Source organism: Panthera leo, chromosome B4 (assembly GCF_018350215.1).
Source record: "Panthera leo isolate Ple1 chromosome B4, P.leo_Ple1_pat1.1, whole genome shotgun sequence".
In the NCBI taxonomy this organism is placed as follows: domain Eukaryota; kingdom Metazoa; phylum Chordata; class Mammalia; order Carnivora; family Felidae; genus Panthera; species Panthera leo.
In genome coordinates, this window is record NC_056685.1 from 115,101,509 (window position 1) to 115,117,429 (window position 15,921).

The window sequence follows — 15,921 nt, forward strand, 5'->3', positions numbered from 1 at the left end:
GCAATCTTACAAGTAGATGCACGACGTTTTTTTCTTGTTTTTTTTCTTTTTTTAACCGATGCCTTCCTCTCCCAAGGCGCTACCCATTTATTAAGATTAATGAAATCTGCCGCCTTTTCTGTTTACTTGGTATAAATCATCATACGCTTTGGGGAGGTGTTGAGCAGTTACTTCTGGGGTGAATGTTTTTGCTTTCGACCATCTTAGCCTCAGCCACAACCACATCTAGACAGAGGCGGCTGGCCCCACACCTGGGTCCTGGGTCTTAGTCTTAAAAGGCAGGCTCCTGCCCCACCACTGAATCACAAGCCCCGGGGGTGGTTTCCAAGCTTCTCTAAGTCATTGCATGCGCCTTACATTTGAGAATCCTGCGGTAATAGAAAGAGCCCTGGAGTGGGAGTCTTGGGTAGAAGCAGCAGGTTTGGGCTCTAAATTCATGTCAACCCCAGTTAGCTGTGCGTCTCTGGGAATGGTACTTCTCACCTGAGCAACTGTTTTCTGTCCACTCCGTAGGGGGGCGTGGTCACTGGTTTTAAGTTTCTTTCCAGCCCTCTCTCCTGGGATCTGAGCCCTCAAGTGCCGGTTGGAGCCTTGTTTTTGCTCCCCTGGGGCCTTAAAGAGGTGAGGGTGTTCCAAAAATCTGGGCGCTAAGCCCAAACGGCTCCCTTGAGCAGAGGATTCTGGGTCAAGAATTTGCAGTGCTGATTCAAGAGTATGTCGAGCACTTGAGACGGTGAGGGCCGTGCGCGCGCCAGGAGGAAGCGGCAGTGAGCTAGTCAGTTGGTGAGGCTTTCCTTCTCAGTGGAGTAATTCCCTGTGCTGCAGAGGGTCTGACGTCCCACACCAGAAGCCCAAGGGGGTAGGGGACTCTGACAGCCTTGGTCCTTCCACCCTGCCCCACACCCTGTTGCCCGGATGCCACTGGCTCTGTGACCCCCCCGGTGACTTCCTCCTCTCCACTTCCAGGGCTCCGTGAGGGAAGTATTCCTAATAACGGCCATTTATTGGGTGTGCCAGACATCATGCTAAGAGTTTTGCTTTCTTTTTCTCATGGCATCCTCTCATTTAACCCTGTGAGAGGAGTATCTTGATGACCATTTTGCACACGAGGGCATTGGGGCACACGGAATGGATGTGACTCTCCTCGGACCCCACAGCTGGTTTTGGGAAAGCACCAGGGTTTGAGAGCTCTTCACCACCCCGCTTACTGCTTCCCCAGTGAGGCGGGTACCGCAGGCTTACGGGAGGATTTAAGGATAGAAGGAGATCACAGGCATGAAAGCCTCTGGCTCAGCCAGGGCCAGAGTCTGGTCTCACAAAGAAAAGGAAGGTGAAGGGGCCGAGCTTTGTTCCCATCACAGGAGTGGTTCCGGAAGGTGCACTCCCCCACAGCCGGCTCCCTGGGGAGCTGTGTTCTCTGGTCCCGTAAGACACCCAAGCCCCCAGCAATTGTGACTAACTTAGAACTTGTGTTCGATAGTGACGGAGAGGGGGCGCCTGGGTGGCTCCGTTGGTTAAGTGGCCAACTCTTGACTTCAGCTCAGGTCACCGTCTCGCGGTCCGTAGGATCGACCCCCATGACGGGCTCTGCGCTGATAGTACGGAGTCTGCTTGGAATTCTCTCTCTGCCCCTCCCCCACTCTCTCTCCCTCCCTCCCTCTCTCTCAAAATAAATCTATTTTTTTTTTTTTTTTTTTTTTTTAAATTTTTTTAACGTTTATTTATTTTTGAGACAGAGAGAGACAGAGCATGAACGGGGGAGGGGCAGAGAGAGAGAGGGAGACATAGAATCGGAAGCAGGCTCCAGGCTCTGAGCCATCAGCCCAGAGCCCGACGCGGGGCTCGAACTCACGGAGCGCGAGATCTTGACCTGAGCTGAAGTCGGCTGCTTAACCGACTGAGCCACCCAGGCGCCCCAAATAAATCTATTTTTAAGGTGATTTTATTAAAGCACGGGGATGGGACCCACAGGCAGGAAAAGCTGCCAATAAACACACATTTTTAAAAAATAGTGACAGACCTCATAGTTTTCTAAGCCAGATACACGTCAGAATCCCCTGGGAAGGTGTTAAAACCACAGATGCCCAGGCCTCACCTCCGGAAATTCTGGATCTGTAGGCCTACAGTAGGGTCCAGGCATCTGAATTTTTTACATGAGCCCCAAGGAATTCTGGTGACGATTACCCAGGTTTAGAACCCTGGGTGTGGATAACAGTGTAAGGCAAAATATTACTTACCTCCATCTAGCTGCACTCTGGAGAATTCTGGGGAACTCCTGACTCCAAAGCCATGGAGTCCATAGCTGCCCTCCAGCCCCGCAGAGCCCACTTGACCCCTAACCGCAGCCTCTGTGGGCACATCCAGCCCACAAGGCTCGTAAGGACACTCACCCCTGTCTCTGATGCGTGCTGGAGGGAAAAAGAGAAGTGGGAGTTCTAAGTTTGCAGCCAGGACATTACCCAAGGGGACAGAGGGAAAGAGAAGAGAGCAGCGTTGTTGCGAACCATGAGATAAAGGAAGTTTCCCAGAAGAATTTAAATGTCAGGTGCTAGTCCCCGCTCTCTCCCCACCTGGGAAAGTTTTGAACATTCCAACTGTATCCTCCACTAAGGAAGAGACTCCAGGACATGTCAGCAGGGAAGAGAAGCGTGATAAAGGGAAGTCAGTGGAATGGAGGGTGGCAGAAGGGGACCAAAGGAAACCCTGGGACTGGGGAGGGCACATGTTTTTGCAGGGAGTATAAAGCATGGGATGGGCAGGCTGGGGGAGGGGGGGACGGGGTGAGATCCCAAGAATCTTGAAAGAGGTCTTTGTTTACCTGTTCAGGGGAGAGCAGGGGAGAGACCCAGTGGAATTTCTCCTTTTCAAGCCGGGCTGTGACACTGAACGGTAAACGGGTGCTTCAAGCCTTAGCCACTTGGCTGGTATCCTCATCACCAAGGCAGTTTGACTTCCAGGTTCCTGGCTCTTCCTCTCCCGCGTTTGGTTACTGTCTGTTGATTGTAGACCTTGATTGTTTAGCAAATATGCTACTGAGGACCGGGGCTGCATGCTCTGTGAGGCTGAAATGGAAGAACACACCAGCCTCCCACCTGAGCCGCTCAGAGCCCACGCAAGCACAGTGTGGCTGCAAAGTGGAGGCATTTCAGTCCCCCTGAGGGTGGTAGGTAGCCCCTGGTGTAGGCACAGATGCACATGGCAGAAGTTGGGAGCAAGACGCAGTCGGGATGGGCCGAATTTGGGAGGAAGGCCTTAGAGCTATGGTGTCGGCTCTGGCCCAGGGAAGGGAGTTAGGGTACACGAGTGGCCCCACAGCAGCAAAGGCAAAGGCTGCCGGTACATGTCCCACCCGCAGCTCTGCAAACCACAGGGTGCTGGCCGGCACCAGGGGAGAAGGGAGGAAGGCTACCGATTGTGATAACTGAAGGCCACTTCCTTCATGAGAAGCTCTTAACACCAAAAAGTACCCTCTTGGCAAACGTACAAAATGTTCTGACATTTATTCTGGTTACCAGAGCTAATTATCGTGTGTGCGTTCTAATGCCGTTTATTTTTGGTTTGCTCAGAAGGGCGATTCAATAAGAATGTAAACAAAGCTTAGGCCTCTGCATCTCCTATAGGCATTAGCCAATATGAGCATCCGTCTGCCATATAGAAGCTTAAACGTCACAGAACCACCCTCTGAGAACTTCGTGATGCTGTTGACTGTAAATTCTGGGTGTGTGTGTGTGTGTGTGTGTCTGTGCCTGCATGTGTGGGGAGAGGAGGCGCTTCCTGAGTTTTGCACCCAATCCTGAGTGAAGCAGTGTGTATTTTCTTGGGAGTCTCGTGTGGATTGTTAGAAGACACCGCCTCCTGTCTCCTGTCGCACTGCCATAAACTGAAACTTTAACTCTTTGGAAGAAAGTACAGTGGATTCTGCAGACCGCTAACTGTCGCCTTTGTGTCTCTTCCCAGGAGACGGTTGGAGAGCCATTCTATTTGCTGGTAACGACCTTGAACCAGAAAATAAACAAGGGTCCCGTGGATGTGATCACTTGCAAAGCCCTGTACACCCTCAACGAAGACTGGCTGCTGTGGCAGGTTCCAGAATTCAGTACTGTGGTATGTTGGTGATGAAGCCTTCCTTCCAGACTCGGAAAGAAGCCTGGCTGGGAGTTGGATGGTGGGGTGGGGGTAGGGAGGGGGGCGGTCCACTTAAAATGAAGCGGTATCATTCCTACTGTGGGAGGCCTCAGACGATGAGTTAATTAAAAACAGTAGTTGATAAACTATTAACACGTGTTCACATAATAGATTTTAATTACTGGGATGGGGGTGGGGAGGCTTGTAATGATGCCTGGGGTGCTCATCAATTTCCAAAGATTTTAATATCAGGATAGCTTATAGCTTTCAGCGTCGTCAAAGGAAATGCAAAGTGCTCCCTATTCAGCACTTATAATTGCAATCAGAATTTCTCAAACGGCTCTGCTCTGGAAGACAATGTGTGAAGATGTATTTCAACCAAATTGAGGCCGTCTTATTTTAGAACGATAACACAAGACAAATTCCACTGTGTTCCCCATGCAACATGACACCCTTACTTTATTTTCATGGATTAGTTACAAATGTTTGGTGTCATGCACTTAATGTTCTGTGATCTCATAGATATTTTTAGAGGAACGCTGTAAATCACTCCAGGAAGATGACTGCCTGGCTGCTGGTGGAGAACTTCCTTTTCACCCATCCCTACCCCCCACCACCCTCTTCTCTTCCCTTCCTAAAGGAAGAGAGACCGATTTCCTGCGCGCTCACAGATTTTAGAGAAAGGGCCAAGCCCGGCAAATACCTCCGAAATTACTTAGGCATTTTCTGCTCGTGGAGACCGGGGAAAGAGGTCGCCGTCATTTGGTTTTGATCTTCAGCTTCGTGGAGACTCTGGGCTTCTTCACAATCTCGTTAGTGGAGGAGGAGGAGAAAATGATGGTGGGGTTTTGGTATTACTCAGTAAGGGGGCTGAGTCTCCTGTGGCTTAGCTCTGGACGGTGAGAACCCGTGGTGTCATCCTGGAAGAATTCCTTCCCTAATTGGAGAAGGCACCACGTCGCTGTGGGCTGTGTTATGGTTATGTCCTCTGGTGGGAGAATAGTCCACAGATCGGCTGCTTCGAGATCGGCTGCTTCGAGTTCTAGGTCACTGCCCCATGCAGCTTACCCTGCCCTGAAGGCACCACGCCCGACTGCCATCCACAAGGCGGGAGGCTTGAGCAGAAAGTCAACATTTCTCAGTGTTCTGATTTCCGTTACTACAACTGTCTGTAGCCAAGAAGCGAGGGGCAGTGGCTCTCAGATTTTAACATGCATCAGAATCCACTAGAGAGTTCGTCAAGCACCAGTTGCAAGGCAGCACCCCAGAGTTTCTAATTCAGTAGGTCTGCAGAGGGCCTGGGATTTTGCATTTTTAAAGCGCTCCCTGCAGAAGCAGCTGGTCCCGGACCCCCCAGGAGAACTGCTGGTATAGTGATGAAGAGGCACACCCTGTATCCTGCCTCTGCCCCTGCGTGACTCGGGGCAAGTTTCCAAAGCTCCCTATGCCTCAGTCTCCTCAGTGGAGATGACAATCATGGTGCCTGCCTGTTTCATGGGGTGTCGCAAGGGTGCAGAGTCAGTGTTCTGTAAAGCACTTAGGACACTGACTGCTGTGTGCGGGCCGTGTAAATCTGTATTAAATTTAATTCACCCCTCCCCAGGCACTTGTTAGAAACGCAGATCCAGATAGGCCGATGCCTGGGCCTCCCCTCAGGACTGATTAAATCAGAACTGCTGGGGATGAAGCCCAGGCACGATAGACTTTTTTTTTTTCAACACTCCAGATAATTCTAATGTACATCCTGCGCAGAGAGGGCAGGGTGTTTTGGAGAACAAAACAAACTTTGTTTGCATCAGGGCCTGTCGACACCTTCCCCTATGATTGTTTGAAGACGGACCCAGGGCCTCGGTCCTACCCCCAGGGATGTTCATGCTTTCACTTTGAAACATTTTCCAGGCCCCACGGATTCCCAAAGAGAAATATCTGTGAGCGTGTATAGGTTGGGGGAAATGTAGCACTGATTTAGTTTCATGAAAGCATGAACCCCCAGCAGGAAGGAGAGGGAAGGAGAGGACCCAGCTGGGAGTGGGGAAGGAGTCAAATGCCCGAAGCAACTTTGGAGGTTTGAGTCCTTTCTAATGTTTTACATGGAAACACTTTTTCCGCCTTTCATTTTGAAACGTTATTTATTTCACAGTCAATTAAGACCATGTGTTTCGGATTTGTTAACTCTCAACTCTTCATCCAAATGTTTCTTGATGTTGAAGGGATTCATGTTGATTCTTGGATTCTCTTTTCCTTTATAGCCCCTGGGGAGAAGGCTAATGGGAAATTATGAATTTAGAAATCCAGATAGATCTTTCTTTTCAAATGCAGATTTGCCAGTAGATAGGAACTGGAAAAGGGGTAGACCGCTCGTTTCCAGGGGCCTTGCCTTTAAAAATGATTTTTACTCCCTTGTATTGTACCTGCCCCAACCTGTCTGTTTCATGGTGGATGGTTATATTAGAAGCTCCAGAGAAGGCACATGATCTGGGCTATGCTTGTGTGACAAAATGTTGGCAGAAGGTCAATATAAAAATTTAAGGTTTTTCATTTCCTTTCAGGCAAGTTCCCCCAGCCTTAACCATCGTATTATAATTTTCTTCCTTCCTCCCTCCTCCTCCCCCCCTCCCTCTCTACTCACCTTCTCCCCTCTTCCCTCCCTCTCTTTCTTTCTTACCTCCCTCCTGACCGCCCACCCCCCCCCCCCCGCCACCCCCGTCATGAACACCCAGTGGTTTGAGATCTTGATTTTCTAAATTTGCCTGAGGTGGTTTATGTAATTGAAAACCAGGGTATGCTGAACAAACTCGATTCTGTGTGTGTGTGTGTGTGTGTGTGTGTGTAAATTCTTTCAAGGAAAGAAAAGTCAGAGAAAAAAACAAGAGCAACCACACGAGCAACTTGAAATGACAGAGCCTGCTGCCACGACAGGGACACATTTAAAAGGGGCCCCCCAAACTCCCGTTTGGCTAAGTGCTCAGAAACACAGCACCTCATGTAACAACCCGAGAGCTAGGTTTCACACCTCTAAGATTAGGATGTGTTCTCCCTGAGGTCTGGGGTGTTTTCTAGAACACAAAGACATCCTGCCAATTTCTCATACGTGAAATCGTTCTACTAACAAATGGGCTCTGAGAGGCAATTCTTTGCTCACTGCAAAAATTCCTCTCTTTGCTCAAAAAGCCCCATACGGCCATACTTACTCAGGTATCACGGGAAACATCCTTCTCTATCAAGGCATTGCAGGCTGGCGTTCGATGAAGAGGCTGCCCCACACACGGTCACCCCCGTGAATGCCGGCATCGAGCCGGGTTTGCGCACATGCAAACTTCCTCTAATATCAGGGGATTCAGGTTTGACAGCTGGAAGAGGAATAAGCTTTTTGCTCCGTGGTTCTTCCCCCTTTACAACATTTTAGGCGTGTTCAATTTGCTGCTGGAGAACCTCAGGCCCACCCTGAGATTGCAGGCTGTGCTGTGTCCGCGTCGAGAGAATGATTTCAGAGCAGATCCCCTGAAATTTTGGAAGCGCAAAGGAAGGCATGAAGATTTCAGTTCTAGGAAAGTGCACCACATGGGAGAAAGGACATTTGCTTCACTTTCAAGAGGAGATGAGAAAACCCAATAACTCGTAGCAAAGTGTGCTGAATTAGCAGGAGAAGGTTGACTTGTAATCAAAGTTAAGCGAGAAATGGTTTTTTGAACTCTTAAACCCAGGAAATGAGCCTGCCAATCTGCTGTATCTGAGAGATAGCATCTTGGCACCCTGGGAAACAGTGCTCCGACAAACATATTATTGCCCTTGTTCTCATATCTATGAGAACGTCTTTAAGATTATTAGAAATTCTTAGAAAAAGTACAGATACATGTCTATAGAAATCTTAATGCCTCCACTACGGTTTATTGAAGACTTATGCCAGCCTGCACCAGTCTGCCTTTCTGAACCCAGTAGTTACCATTTTGGGGACAGTCATGTTTAATAAAACATCTCATATATAACAGAGTCCCGGCTATCTCTAGTGAGAGTTTCACATCTACATGCTTCCTTTAACACGGTGGCTCTCCCCACCACTCCCTAACTCCTTCTGTTCCATTAGTTTGTCCTTTCAGAAGATCCATTATCCCCATAATTAAACAACCCACTGTCCCGATTAAGTCATTCTGTGTTACTTCAATTACATCCCATTGTTCATTAAATCCTGATGTTTGCACTTCAGCAATCTTGTTTTTAATACTCCTAGCATTTGTGGAGAAACAGTGAAGTTAATTAACAATTCTTGGGCTTTTTTTTTCCCCCCTTTTGCTCTCTACCATAGTGCAAATCATTTCCATTATGACTTGCAATAATACCGAAACCATTACTAACTTCGTAGTTACTGTTCTGAGCTTCCTGATCAAAGAAGTGAAACCATTTTTTATAATCATTTTAGGTAAGTCATTCCCCAGTTGATGGCAAGAAGTGGAAAATGAAAAATAAGCGTTAAATGAGTGCTTTAAATGACTTCCCTCTTCATACCCTTTCTTCTCACACCCATAATCTTGGGATTAGAAAATAATTTAGTTACCTAAATACAAAAGTATTTAATTTTCTTCTTTATGGCTCAAATGTGACTCTGCGTTGTTAAGGATCCTTATTTATAATTGTACTCCTCAGGGAACGGTGACGTTTATAGCAAATCATGGTGAAGATAAAAGGCATTTTTTTCAATATGTCTTTTTTTGACATCGGCAAAGTCAGCATTCCATTTGAAGTTACCATTGTCTAGAGCAGGGATCAGCAAACAAGAGCCTGTGGGCCAAATGTGACCCTGCTCTCTGTCGTTATAAATAAAGTTTTATTGAAACGCAGCCATGCACATTCATTTACTGTCGTCTGTGGCTGTTGTCCTGCCTATAACTGCAGAGTCGGGTAGTTGTCACAGAGACCATATAGGCTGCAAAGTCTTAAATATTTACTGTCTTGGCCTTTTACAGAAAGTTTGCCAGCCCCTAATCTAGAGCTTGACATAACAGAGAAAATAATAGAGAACTGGAAACTGCCTTCCCCCCCGACCTCCAAAAGCCTGGGTCTCTTTCTTTTTTTTCTGGGGACACAGCAATGGTAATGCCTCACCAGTATCCATAAATCTGAAACTCGTGGGGTCTTCACCAAAACACAAACCGTGAAATACTCATATTAAGCCTAAAATACCGAAATCAATCATCTTGGGCTTCATCAGACAGAGTCTTACTCGATTCTATCATGAACAAATGTTAGCAAATGCTGGCAAGTACAGAAAAATTTGAGAGAGAAACTTAGATTTGAGGAAATTTTCTCCATTAATTTTTTTCTTCAAGATGGAAAAGGCCTTCCTCCCTCTTTTTCTGTTGGCGGTGAGGGTGGGGGTGGGGTGAGGGGTGGTGGTAAACTACCCTGATCCAGGAAGCTTTGGGCTCTCGGTCTTTGGGGGAAGGAAAATGAGGTGGAGGGGGAGGTAGGGCAGGCAAGAGCAGCACTAGGGGGGCATCTGGTAGCATGTCTCGGGGCTGCTGACTCCAGCTTAAGAAAAGCCTCAGATCAGAAGCTTTGGAGACTTGCTCTTTCAACTCGTGGCTCACATTTCTTCTACTGGACTTCTGGAAGTAGTTTTCTTTCCTACCACATCTCTCCTCTAAACTTCGGTTCGGTGTGGGGCGCCCGGGCGGCTCAGTCGGTTAAACGTCCGGCTTCGGCTCAGGTCACGATCTCACAGTTTATGAGTTCGAGCCCCATGTCGGGCTCTGTGCTGACAGCTCAGAGCCTGGAGCCCGCTTGGGATTCTGGGTCTCCCTCTCTCTCTGCCCCTCCCCTGCTTGTGCTCTCTCCAAAGTAAATAAACATCAAAAAAAAAAAAAAATACATAAAATTCAGTTTGGTGTAAGAACCAGACTTTTCTCTTGACCTTCATTTGGCTCTCAAATGAAATTAGATATTTTATAGTTTTATTTAATGAAAGTCATTATTGGCCTAAGCCCTGTTATGATAAAGTATTTTTTTAAACGCATTTTTAAAAAAATTACCTTCTAGGTATTATAAGGTATCATACAAGGATGTAGCAACATCCCTCCTTGTGAGCCAAGAATGTGGGTGAGGACTTAATGAGGTAGCTGGATCATCCTTTGCCCACCAAAGTATGCAAAAAGCATGGGGAAATGCCTCTTCCCGGGCCTTCGATTCATCTTCCCAGCCCCCTGCAACCTTATTTTTTCTATCTCCTTGGTACCTTAACCAACCAGGGTGTGTGAAGGAACGGTGGGTAAAGCCACCAGTGAAACACGAATGTGCTGGTCTGTCTAGGTGCTGTGTACCTTAGCGCCCAAGGTGTTATGTCGCAGGGTGCCCGACAGGTGGGGCTTAGAGTCTGACAGTCTTGGGGGTGAATCCGAGGTCGGTCACTTTACTAACAGGCTGTGTGACCTTGGGCAAGTCACCGGACCTCTGTAAACCGTTTCTTCATCTATTAACAGGTGATCATGAAACCTAGCTTTGTATGTTTGTTTTGAGGTCTGAAAAGAGCATGGGATGTCTAGCCATCATACCTCAGAGCAGTTCCCGTCATTTATTTATAAGAGTTTTCCTGTCTGAGCCGTTTCTCTTGTCGATCGTAAGGTCTACGGCGCACAGTGTCCTCTCACCATTCTTTCTGGTTGGTCACTCATTGTCGATGGGTGACGGTTTTTGGATTAGCTGCGCTACGGGCAAGGTGACCGCTAATCCCTCTGTCTGTGTGTTTAGAATCTATAGCAGACGATATCCCGCCAGACAGATGTGAACGGAAGACCACAATGATACATCTGAACAACTAACTACCTAAAGGCGAGGGAGGGGTGTGGTCGGGGCTGGCGGTTCGCGACCTGCTTACAAAAGGACGGGGTCCTTCCGTTCTGGTCCTTTCTCTGGGTTCTGGGCCCATGCATCTTCCAAATACCCTTGCCCTTCTAACAGCCCTTCTTGGTGATAGGCACGTTGCTGAATCCATCAGAATGCAATTCTGCTGCAGGAAACAGAGAGCCAAGCCACCTGGGGCTTAAGCAACAGAGAAGTTTACTTCTGTCCCTCAAGAAGTTCTGGGGTGCACAGTCTGGTGCTGGTGGGTGCCTCTGCTCTGGGACGTCCTCACAGACCCAGGCTCCCCGTCTCTCATCCGCAGCCCACCTCATGGTCTAAAGTGTGGGCTCACCCCCGCCCAGCCTTCTTCCACGTTCCAGCCAGCAGGACAGAAGTAGGGCTGTAGAAAAGGGGACAAGTAGCCACCAGCTGTCTTTTAAGGAAGTTTCCCAGAGGCTGTCACGTTGCAGATCTGCTTAACCTCATTGGGCAGAACATAGTCACCCGGCCACACCCGGCTGTGGCAGAGGCCGGGAAAGGTCATTTCTCCTCTGCGTGGACATGAGCTCCATACAAATGCCTGCGAATGGTACCTTTCACCAGCCCGTGGCGTCCTGCAGGTTGAGTGGGCTCCATGGGGCCCCATGCCAAGCCAAGCCGAGGAGGTTGAGCCTCCTCTGCTGGACTGTCTGTCCAGCCTGTATGCCCTGAGAGCATCTATCGAGATCTTCAGGCACATTGGGACTGCCCCTCGACATTTATCACCTTGACTGGTGGCCTTTTGGCTTTGCAGTTAAGAGAATGGTCGTGTCCTAGTGATGACCCCCAGCAGCTCTGAGATTCTGGACACATTTCTGAACCCTTCTCTCTCTCTCTCTCTCTCTCTCTCTCTCTCTCTCTCTGTTTCTTCATCTGCTAAGTGAAGCTAATAACGGTGTCCACTTCACTAAGCAGTTATTAAGTGGACAGAGCAGGATTAAATGAATTAGCAAAGCGTTTACGACAGCTCCTGGTAGTAAATGGTAAGTGTTCAACATGCTACATGTGAGCGCCGAGGACGATGGTTAGAAACCCGGAACGGTATTCTCTTCTTCAGCTTTTGTTTCCATAAATAGTAATGGAACCCCTCAGATGGCAGGTGGTGGTTTTGGAAAGGCAAACACAGTTCTTCAAGTCCTCCACCCTCCATTCTACCAAAAGGAAGTGGGACTCTTCTTCTCGACTTCCTGACCTCGTAGCCTGACTAGAAGATTGAAGCTTGCTCCTGGCCAGTCTAGATAGAATCGAAGCCCAGTATGTGGCCCCTGCAGGGGCCTCCTCGTGTACCGCTGCACAGGCAGCTCCTTTCCAGACTCAGTTCAAATGCCCCTTCCTCCACGCAGTCTTCACTGATTTCTCACCCTTTGAAAAAGCTCCTCCAAGCTAGAGGTAACCTCTCTCTGGACCCCCAAAGCACTCCGCCCATACCTACTGTTTTCTACCTGGTAGCAGAATTCATTATGTGTATCTCACAATTGTTCTCTTGGTCTTTACGTACTTCCCAGTCAGGATCAGTGCCAGGCTCTCCTTTGTATCCTCTGGAATGCCCTGAACACCATGTCCAGATGCAAAGTAGGTGAGGGTCACTGAGCAGATGTAGCAACCTCAGTATCAACAAAGTGAGCTCTGTCAGGCTGGGTACGTTCAGCTGTAAGTAAGAGAAAATCCGAATAAAGGTGCTTGAAATAGTAAGGACGTGGAATTGCATTCTAGAGCAGAAAGTCAGGAGGTGAGCAGCCTCAAGCCCGGGCCATCGACCCATCAGGGTCACCATCTTTGGGCTCCTTTTGTGCCTCCTTCCTAGTCACAAAATAGCTGCCACAGCTCCAAGCACTGCTCTCCCCTTTTGTGAGAGTAGAAACCCTTTCCCTTTATATCTCACTGGCCGAAACTGGGTTACATGATAAGACACCACCAACCATATCCGTTGTCCTAGCTTTGTTGACACATTTATGCCAAACAAATAGGGAAAGCCAGAGCTGTTCAGGGACAGATTTCTGGAGAAAAGACCAGTGTAGATTTTAGAGCCCTTTAGCCTTCTGTGGGTATTGAAAACTAATGGTCATCCCGTAGATTTGGACCATATGCTTAGTTTACAAAACATTTTCATATTTTGAGGGCACCTGGGTGGCTCAGTCGGTTAAGTGTCTGACTTCCACTCAGGTCATGATCTTGCCGTTAGTGGGTTCCATGCTGACAGCCCAGAGCCTGGAGCCTGCTTTGGATTCTCTCTCTCTCTCTCTCTCTCTCTCTCTCTGCCCCTCCCCTGTTGTGCTCTCTTTCTCTCAAAGATAAACATTAAAAAAAAATTTTTTTTTTTTTATTTTGAAGGCAGGATCGCCAAAGGTTTAAGAGTGCCTGCTTCTGCCATTTTCCTGCTGGGTGATTTGGTGCAATTTCCTAGCCTCTCTGGGCCTCAATCTGTCATCTGTAAAATAGGAATAATAGTGGGATCTATGAGATAAGGTTTCTGTGTGCTTGGCACACAGGAAACACTCCTTAATTTGCTATTATTAGGTCACTATTTAGTGACCCTGTCACTCCTCTTAGATAGAAACAATGAGAGTGTTAAGGCTCAGAGAAGCTAGAGGACTTACCCACGCACTCACAGCTGAGTACAAGATCTGACCCAGATGGTCTGATCCTGGGCTCGGGGCCCTCAGCCCTCCTGTGTTTCCTTCTTGAATTCTCTGTCAACACTTACTGAGTGTTGCACCTGGTGGCTGAACAGTGTTTCAAAGGTGATGCTTTGGTCTGCCAAACGTCCTGTGAATCTTCTGAAAACAAGGACTATGTCTAAGGTCTCTCCTACACCCCAGCCCCTAACACCAAGTAGGGGATAGGGAAGACTCTGGTTAAATGGGTTTGTGAGGGGAGAGATGGCCCTTCCATGGGGGCTCTTTCCTGATGGGGAACAAAGGCCCAGTGTGTGCTGAGCCCAGGGTGGGGTGAATAGGTAGGGCCCACTCTGAGAGCCCCCCGACTATACTTAGACTTCGGGAAATTGCTGTTGGAGCAGTAAGCGTTAGCAACATAAAAAATCAATTTGTGTCCGAATTGATGCTCAGAATTCCCTGTGGCCTCTATAAAATACCATTTTACTTTTTTTCCACCCATCTAGCTGTGGAGGCAGTGGCAGATTTACATTATTTTACATCCAGTTAAGGTTGTTTTTTGGGTTTTTTTTTTTTTTTTTGCCTCCTCTTGGTTATGTTTTTAAGTAGAACATTTATTGCTTTACCTGTAAAGAGGTGTTTTTGTTAAAGACAATAGTGCCCTTTAGGTAGTCACAGAGTGTTATTTCACAAATACCTATAAAACTATTAAACAAGCTGGGATAGCTGGAGCTCTGATTAAAAGGTGCTTTCTAGTTGTCTTTATCTTCAGAAGCCCTGTGAAATAGCTTAACCACCCTTCTTCCCACTGTGAGCAGACCAGCTCGCAGAGAAATAAGGGAAGACACCGGCAGGTCTGCTTAGACTGCAAGGGCAAGGTCGGCATTTACGCCTCCTGAACCCTCATTTGTGTTGGGGATCTAGCTTCGGGCTTTGCTTACTAGCTTGCAATTTTTGCTTAGGACCTAAGACAGGGTTTCTGGAGGCCCATGGTTCCTACGTGGTGGGTGGGACCAGAAGGCAGGAGAGAGGGCCCAGGTGCGGGGGAGGGGAGGAGGGACCCTGGAGCTGAGTAGTTCCTGATGCCCACTCCTGGCTCTGCCACTTACGAGCTGTGTCCCCAGAGCAAGTTATTTGACCTCTCTCTGCCTCCATTTCCTCGCTCAAAAACGGGGATCATAACACAGCCCCGTAACCAGGATGTTGGGAAGGTTAAAAGACGCGTATACATGGCAGGGTGTCCGTAAACCGTGCTGAGAAAGGGAGGTGAGGGAGAGGACTCTGGCACCAGGGTGGCCACCCTGGTGGCTTCTAGATTTTCCGCCCCGCACATGCCCTCTACAGCCTTCTCTCTCGGCCAGCATTTGCGGGCAATCTGCCTCCCTTCCTGCCCCCTGGAGCTCCCCGCCCCGGAGGTGCCCTCCGTTCCAGGAAGAAGGAAGCTGCCAGGCGCCTACTCAGGGGTTCAGACCGCACTGCCTTGGTGTTGATCACTTAGTTGGGACTGGAGCGAAGTTTGCCCCGGTGTCACTGCGCACGGGAGTGTGGGGCAAGGTGTAAAGGCCCTGAGTAGAAGACCTGCCTCTGAGACCACCCCACGGTTGGCAGAGCCCCTTTCCCACGGCCACGGGGCTTCCGCCCTTGTCCCTCCGGAGCGCCCACCAGCCAGACCCTGGTCTCCGTGCCCCGCGGGTAATTCGGTTCGTCAGCACAGGAGCTCCAGGGCAGTTGCCACTGCGACTCCCACTCTGCAGGGGAGCAAACTGAGGCACAAGAGGCGGCCCCTAGAGTGGGTGCTCGGCCACGCTCCGCTTGCAGGCCCCGCGCTCTTTCCGCTGCTGGATACGGAGCGGGTACGGAATCAGAGCCCTGGCCGCCGGGTCTCTGAGTCTCCGCATGAAGGCTTACTCACAGTGGCTATAATAAGACTTCGGATGAGTTGCATGAAATAATAACTTCCCACTTTTACCATCATCATCGTCCTCATCCTCAAACCCTTCCCAGGGACCCAGCCCTGTGCGGAGACTTTGATGTGCATCATCCCATGTAATTAACAATGCCGGTACTGTTGTTATACCCATTTCCCCCCCATTTTATTACCTTTTAACGTTTTTTTAATTTATTGCTTTTAATTTTTTTAACGTTTGTTTCTGAGAGAGACAGAGTGCGAGCGGGAGAGGGGCAGAGAGGGGGAGACACGGAATCCAAAGCAGGCTCCAGGCTCTGAGCTGCCAGCACAGAGCCTGACACGGGGCTCGAACTCCCGAAGTGAGTTCATACCCTGAGCGGAAGTAGGAAGCCTAACCGA

At 48.8% G+C, this 15,921-nt stretch overlaps 1 protein-coding gene across 1 annotated transcript in view; it reads left to right on the forward strand.

Annotated features, from left to right (window-relative positions):
* Positions 1 to 15,921, forward strand: part of PLXNC1 (plexin C1) — a 148,418-nt gene that overhangs the window by 107,385 nt on the left and 25,112 nt on the right. The window contains exon 21 of the mRNA XM_042947369.1: positions 3,958 to 4,104. Coding sequence (XP_042803303.1) covers positions 3,958 to 4,104 — 147 coding nt within the window. The remainder of the gene's footprint in view (positions 1 to 3,957; positions 4,105 to 15,921) is intronic.